The 8,277-nt window shown below is 32.2% G+C and overlaps 1 protein-coding gene across 1 annotated transcript; it reads left to right on the forward strand.

Annotated features, from left to right (window-relative positions):
• Positions 1 to 553: 553 nt before the first annotated feature.
• Positions 554 to 4,707, forward strand: LOC132732413 (uncharacterized). Its single transcript, XM_060718830.1, has one exon. The coding sequence runs from the start codon at positions 617 to 619 to the stop codon at positions 2,783 to 2,785; it is 2,169 nt and encodes a 722-aa protein (XP_060574813.1). The 5' UTR covers positions 554 to 616; the 3' UTR covers positions 2,786 to 4,707.
• Positions 4,708 to 8,277: the final 3,570 nt, after the last annotated feature.

Below are 8,277 nucleotides of genomic sequence, written 5' to 3' on the forward strand. Positions count from 1 at the left end.
GGTCTAGTGACATTCATTCATTTGTTAAATAGCGAATAAGGTGGTAACAAGTATGTTTATAAATCATTTTTTTCTTATATTTTTTTTCTTATTCATTAAAAAAACCAACAAAAAAAACCTCACCTAATGATTATCCTAATCAAGTAGATTAAACACATTTAAAAGTATGTTAGATCTAATAAAATTAATCAGAAAAATATACTAATATGCTTAAAATATTGTTTTGTGTAATCAATAAATTATAAACATGCCCATGTATTAAACATCTAAATACTACAATCATTTTTTTCTTCTCTAATTTATATCAATTAATATTATGATTTAATAATTAATTTATCCATTTATTAAACATCTAAATACTTCATTAATAATGTATTAATAAAAATAAACTTATATTATAAAGATGGGGAGGAACTGTCTGCTTATTTGCAAATATGTAGACGGTTCTCCCCCAAAATAGGGAGAGAACCGTCAGGGAGGAAACGTCAGGGCAGGAACTGGTAAGGGAGAGAATAGTCTGACTACCGTACGGCGCGGTACGGATATTATTGATCGTAAAACGGTGCATTGTGAGAAAATTGGCATCATAATTACAGCAAAATAAACATCAGAGAAGATGGCATGTGTTTTTAGACTTCGCCTATTTCCTGGTAAAATAGGTTATCGTTTTACTTATTTTCATAACACATATGTGTGTAATCAATATACCAGTGCCAGGGAATTATGTCTGTCTGCATGTCATGGTAAAACGCGATCAGAAAATTCAGTTTCAAAAACCGACTATCCATCAGATAATGACCTTGATAATGATTTCTTTGGTTTAAATGCCTTGGATAGAAAAGATCCAAAACCCCACAAGTCAATAACAAAAGAGGAAAAAATAGAGGAGATGTATGTTAAGAAAATGTTGCATCAAAGCAATGCTGCTAATGATGACATAAATATAAAAATGAGAAGTTATGGTAGTATTCGCTATGACAACGCAATTCCTATTTCAGAGAAACCGCCAAAGCTAACAAGGAAACAGAAGCGTTTGAAATCAGGAACTATGACAGGTGAAAGTGATACATATAAGATATCGTCTGCATTGCATAATGAAAATAAGGGAAATAAGATGTACAATGACAAGTTTAGTGTAAATAAAGAAAACTTTAATGATGTTAAAAAGTTTACAAACACCGAGATTGCACAGAATATGTGTAAAAGTAAAGAAGATTTATCTTTTGTTGATGAACAGTACTTTGCTTCTGATTATGTTCCCAAAATCAACTCTTCTGAATATGATAGGAAAACTTTGAGTAAAACTGAAAACTTTATTGATGTAAGTAAATGCACCAAGTCAGAGAATGCAGAAAATTTGTATGAGAACGCAAGTGATTTATCTTTTGTTGATAGGCAGTTCTTCCTTATTGATCATGACTACAAAAAGAAAGCTGAAAGGAATACTGTAGATGGAATTGAAAATTCTTGCGAAAGTGATAACCTTACAATGAATGAGAGTGCAGAAAATTTATTGACCAATGAAGAAGAATTGAACTTTTTTGATGAGCAGTATTTTGATAACAAACATGTTTCCAAAGATGTGGTGCCTCGTGAATACAAATTACAAAAGAGTTTTGATCAAGTTTCAGGACATAGGAATGTAAAGAAAAACCAACCCAAATCAGTTGAGACATTTGACTTAGCAAAATTTGAAAAGACTTTGAAAGAAACGGCAGATTCAGTTGAACCATATTCTAAACCAGTGAAGAGTATAGAAGAGCCTAAAAAGAAGTCGGACATTAATAATTCTCAAAATTTAATGAATGAGAATCAGTCTTCAGAAGAGAATCAGTCAGTGTATGCAGCAAGTATAAAGATTAGGAAAGAGTTAGAAAAGAAAAGAGGCAGTAATCTTACAGGGACATACGATCCAAAAGAGTATGATAGCAAGGGCTTTCGGATCCTTACAAATCAAGTTCCCCATTTTGATAATGCACCATCTATTGATGTAGTGAAAGTGTTGAGAAGAAGCATCATATATGATGATAATGACATAGTTGCTATAAGTAAACCTTATGGGTTACCGTCTGTTGATGGACCAAATGTGCTCCATAGTGTTGGAAATTTACTTGATGAAATCATACCCAACACAAAACTTTTTCGAGTACATAGACTTGATAAAGAAACAACTGGTGTAATGTTGTTAGCTAAAACAGAAGAAATGGCAAAACGCCTTAGTGAACGCTTTTACAATAGAGATTTAGTTAAGAAGTATGTAGTGATAACTAAGAATATCCCTGAAATGCAATGTGGTGAAATTGATATTCCAATTATTGAAGGAACTGTCGAAGGAAAAATAAGGATGTGCCTTAGACCCCATGACTGTCCAACTGTCAGAGCTATAGATAAGAAAAGACAGGCGGGCATAGAGGCTATTACAAAGTATAGAGTTCTTGATCAAGGAGATAAGTGTGCTTTAATAGAATGTTTGCCACTGACTGGTAAAAAACATCAAATAAGAGTCCACCTAGCTTTTGGGTTGAATTGTCCAATACTTGGGGATCATAAATACTCTCATATTGACAGAATTGCTCCCATGAAACTTCACCCAGAAATCCTGAAAAGACTTGGTATTCAGCAAAGCAAAGTGAGGTGTTTGGCCATGCATTTGCATGCTAGGTCAGTCATGATTCCAGAATTTTTAGATGGCAAAAATCTGTTTATAAAAGCACCTGTTCCTCCTCATTTTGTTCGAAATATGAAAGATTTAAAATTGAAATTTCCAAAAGAAAGGTACATGTAGTGTCTGAAAGTGTGAGCATATGAAATATTATAATTAACATATTTATTCTGTTGCTGATTGAACTTTGAATTTGTTAAAAAACTTAGCTGATGATATGACATGTAAAATGAGATATTTTTTTGAGCTGAATAAAGAAAAATTGAATTTTTAAATTTAATGTTTCGTTGAATGTGAAAGAATTAAAAAAAAATAGTATTCCTGTATATGCTTAGATATTTATCAGGACTTTTTTCATAAGTAGGGGAAGGGGCCTTTCCCTTAAAATTTGGGGGAGGGGGGTTAATAACAGTATTTTGAAAAATGGGGAGAAAATTCTTGATTTTAATTTAATTATAGGGAAGGTCTGCGAAATTCCTTTGGAAATGGCATTGGTATAGAAATAAAAAAAGCCCTGTTTTTTAGTGAGTAGAAAATTTAAAATAAAAATAAAGTACATAAAAAGCTCTTGATTTTTTTCTTGTATAAAAATAGAGTCTCAGTCTGTCAGTCATATAAGTATCATTATGTTACATGCTAAGCAAATAGCAGTATAAATTTTATAATGATAATATTAATACAATAAACATGTATCATTAAATTGGGTTGAGACAAGTTCTTGCTGAATTATAAATTTTTGATTGGCTGATCTATCACAAAGGTGAATGAAGTCACAACTAGGATAGACTATGTGTATAACATACTGTGTGCAAAAGATTTTGACATTTTCAAATGCTTTACTGGAATCTTAAACCTTTGCTTTTGAGTTAAATTTTGCAAATCAACATTTTCAATTGAATTGCATTCTGGTTCATAAAAGTGGGTTCTGTTACCCGGAAAGCATGCTTTATTATAATAAATGTCAAACTTTTGACATTTGGCAAGGGTATGCTATGGGATATTTTTGTTTGTTTTGTTTTATATTTTTAAAACTGTCAAGAGGCAAGGATGTGATTGATAGTTTTTAATGTGGTTTTATAAATTGTCTGAGTTTTAAAGTGCTCCACTTTAATTTTTTGTGATATAAAAAAAGCCACTTACATGTAGGACATTATGTATGTATTCAGTTATGATTACATGTAAGCATTACATGTCTTATTGCACATATGTGAAAGGAGATTTATGAACTGTTGGCCACATCACGCACATGACGACAAGCTCGAATTTAGATTATTTACATAAATCATGTACATTTTTTACATGTATAATACATGTACATTTGAATGTGTTTCAAACAGTGCTCATTAAAGCAGCATGCCTCCAGATTCATGCTAATTTTCATGAAATTTAGAAGTAAAATATTGTGAAGTGAACAAAGAAAGTAACTAACTAGCACTTAAAATCCACGAAAATTACTAAAAAGAAGTCAAAATATACAAAAAAAGCCCATACTGTGTTAGTAACACAGTAGTAACACAGTAGTAACACAGTAGAAATGTGGTGATAAAATCTGCTTAATCAGTCATTAATTGTACTTAGTGTGTAAATATTTTGGACCATCTACATGATCTAGGCAATCTACATGCAGCTTTAAATATATAAAAAAATGACTGTATTTATGTAATAGAAACACAGATATTTATGTAATAGAAACAAAGATGCTGAAAAGTACTTATCACAGGTCAAGCTGGTATTATTTTTTTTTTATGTTCTGTGAGTAATAGTATAGAAAAGTTGTACCTTTGGAACAATATGTGGTATGCTGGATAAATATTAACTATCATGACTTAAATGTAGTGATTTGGTTCTTATATTAGACTGTCAAGTTTTGTTGTTCACAATTATTTTCATAATTTTAATGCATTTGTGTTAATTTCCAAGTGAAAAATAAAAAAATTATTTTGATTATTATTCTTGTAATTGTGTCTATATTATCATTTCTGAAATAAAAAGTGATAATTTTAATGATAATAACATTAATGATAATGATGATAATAAATTGTAGAGTGTGAAACATGTATGCTTTAAAAGATTATGGCTCTGACTCAGACGATTCTATAGTAAATGTGAATGATGACACTGAAAAAGAAGATAAATCAGAATGCGAAACAATTGACAACTTTTTCGGTATATATCCTGGCAAGTCATCAAAGCTTACTGTGAATAAGGATGAAAAACAGTTAGAATTAAAGGATAAAAATACAAAAGTGGATGTGAAAGTTGATGGACAGGAAAAAATTACAGCTGAGATACCATCAAGTTCATTCTGGAGTGATTTACAAAATGATGAATTACAGATTCTTCATGAAACTGCCAAGTTCACAGGAAAGAAAGCTGAGCATTCAAGCAAAGTTTACGTGAAAGGCACTTCACACAGAGAAGATGTAATTTTCCAACAGAAAAGGTCTTTTGATCATAAAAGTGGCCACAGTGATATCAAAAAACAAAAGACTGCAGTGCAATTAGTGACAACTTTGAACAAACAAGGTGAAACAAGTGAAACATGCAGAAATATTGAGAAAAGAAAACTCCTCGTCATTCATCCAAAAATATCGCCAGTGCTACATATCAGGAAGAAAAAATATGTAACTCCTAAAAATAAAGAATGGGAAAACCCAGGTCATGGTGGTGCTATAAATAGACTGAAATGGAATGTTCCAAACTATTCTCATCTTCTTGTCACTGCCTCAATGGACTCTGTCATTAAAATTTGGAATGTTTGGAGTCAGCTGGACCCCTGTGTACAAGTGCTGAGAGGTCATTCTAAGGCTGTTAGAGATGTTGACTGGAACACTGAAGGAAATCAACTCTTGTCTTGTAGCTATGATAAATCTGCAAGAATTTGGAATATAGAAACAGGTAAGGAAGACTTCTTAATTATTACAGAAACTTTAAAAAAATGACAAAAATGTTGTCTTTCATGTGCTTTCATAGTTTTTTGTGCCCCCACTTTAGTGGCGGGCATTTAGATTTACCCTTGTCCGTCTGTCTGTCCGTCCGTCCGTTCACTTTTGTGTCGCACGTAACTCAAAAAGTATTTGACCTAGAGTCATGAAACTTTACAGGAATGTTGATCAGCATGTGTATTTGTGCACCTGGGTATTTTCGTCTGGATATTTTTAGTATTTTCAGAGTTATTGCCCTTGACTTAGTAAAATTTTGCAATTTTCAAATTGTGTGGCATGTAACTTAAAAAGTATTTGACCTAGAGTCATGAAACTTTACAGGAATGTTGATCAGCATGTGTAGTTGTGCACCTGGGTATTTTAGTCTGTATATTTTTAGTAATTTCAGAGTTATTGCCCTTGACTAAGTAAAATTTTGCAATTTTCAACTTGTGTGGCACGTAACTCAAAAAGTATTTGACCTAGAGTCATGAAACTTTACAGGAATGTTGATCAGCATGTGTTGTTGTGCACCAGGTATTTTCGTCTGGATTTATTTAGTATTTTTAGAGTTATTGCCCTTGACTTAGAAAATTTTTGCAATTTTCAACTTGTGTCGCAAGTTACTCAAAAAGGATTTGACATAGAGTCATTAAACCTTATAGGCAGGTTGCTCAGCATATTTAGATTTGCACCTGGGGTTTCGCTTGTGGATTTATCCAGTATTTGTAGAGTTATTTCCGTTGACTTAGTAAAAAGATTGACAGAACAGTGGCGCGGTGGGGGCACCAGTGTCCTATGGACACATTTCTAGTTGTTTTGATAAGAAATAAGTTTTTATAAAAGTTGTTTATACTTTTAGGTTTAAAGTTATCTTGCAAAATCCATACAATAGACTTTCCCTGCTTTGAAGTTGGAACAGTCTTTAAAAATTGTGGAGATTTCAATATCATTAAAATGTGAAGATTTACATGGCTGGCAGTTAAAAGACTGGTCACACAGCACAAAAATAATGTGCACTGATGGTGGCATGATAGGCTATTTGTGGCTGTGGCTAACATTCAAAGGGCCTTTAGAATTAGTTTGAGCAGGTAATTGTATATGGCACTCATTTAAGTGAAAAAATATCAGAATAGAGTAGAACGGTTGAAAGAATTTGTTAAAAATCTGTCTGCATTCAATTCTTATTATATGTTTCAGATTATATTGTCATGTTTTTTGCACTGTTTTCATTGTACCAGGTGTTTCCACATCCACATTTGATCACACCAGTTATGTTACATGCTGCAAGTATCATTCAGTGAATCACAATGTTAGTGTAACTGGTAGCAACAATCAAATACAAATCTGGGACAGTAGAACGCCATCAGCACCTTGTAAAACCTTTACATACAAGGACAATATTGGACAGGTAAAAATAAATGTAAATCTTGTCATCTTGATTTGGGAACTGCTGTTGTTTCTTTTCTGGATTTTTTTTAAAGTGTAATGTGGTATCTTTTTTGTTGAAAGAAACTAATGTACATCATAGAATTGCAAACAACAAGTGGTTTTAAAGCCAGCAACTTTTTGCCATAGGAGCTCTTCTTGATATTTTAAAACTTTTTGTTAGTGGTACAAGTATCTTAACATTGATGTTACTAAAATATAATACAGTGTCTTTGACATTGTGAGATTATTTATATAGATATATTCTAAATCTTTACTACTGCTGAAGTTGATTTATTGATTTTGCTAGCTCTACTTTGAATTTGAAACTATAACTTGTTATCTTGTGGAGCTTTAATTTAAAAAAAAAGGATAAAAATCAAGCAGCAGCAGTATAAAAGCTGACAGGTAACATTGATGTGCTATCTGGGCTGACTTTATGCTTGTACCAGGTAGTCTAGTCAAATCTTTGCTGCTGTAAGCATTCTAGGTGTTAAATAAGGTTAACTGCTCTTTTAGGTACAGGATATTGTAATGACAGGAGATGGTTCCACATTATTTAGTTGTACAGATTTAGTAAGCCGGGACTCAGCTGATAGAAATCTTATGGCATGGGACTTTCGCACCGGAGTTGTTGTTTCAAACCAAATATACCAGGTATGACACTGTCAGTTGTTGACATTTATTTAATAGTCCAAAATATATTGTAAAAATGACATCAGACAGTTTTGGTTACAATGTTATGTTTAATGCAATTTGTCCTTACCATTTTACCAAATGATATACATGTACATGTATGAAGAGAAACTTGACAGCTTCAAAGATGAAGAAACAAAAACAAAACAACAAAAAGAACAAACAACAACATGATCTGCACTGAAACAGATTCCTGTTTTGCATGTAATTGTCAGGGCTGGCATTTAACCAAATAAAAAAAATGGTTTAAGGGAAGTAAAACTTAGAAAAATTGAATTCAAATCAGTCTGTCATTGCCATGGATGGAAAAAAACTAAAATCATTCAAATCAATTCTTTTATCATTTAATGCACAGGGATATTTTAAGTCTTTTTATTTTCCAACAGTAAAAGCTGAATTATTACCCTTGAATCATATCATGCATGTGTATTTTATAACTATTCCTCAATATTTGTTTGAGCTGGTTTCAATTAATTTTTCTATATTTTCATGTAGGAAAGGTTTACACTGAACCGGTTACAGATTCACCCTACAGACAGACAGGTGTTGGCACAGTCTAATGGAAAT

Source organism: Ruditapes philippinarum, unplaced genomic scaffold, assembly GCF_026571515.1.
Source record: "Ruditapes philippinarum isolate M1 unplaced genomic scaffold, ASM2657151v2 ctg1544_1_1_1_1, whole genome shotgun sequence".
Lineage (NCBI taxonomy): Eukaryota > Metazoa > Mollusca > Bivalvia > Venerida > Veneridae > Ruditapes > Ruditapes philippinarum.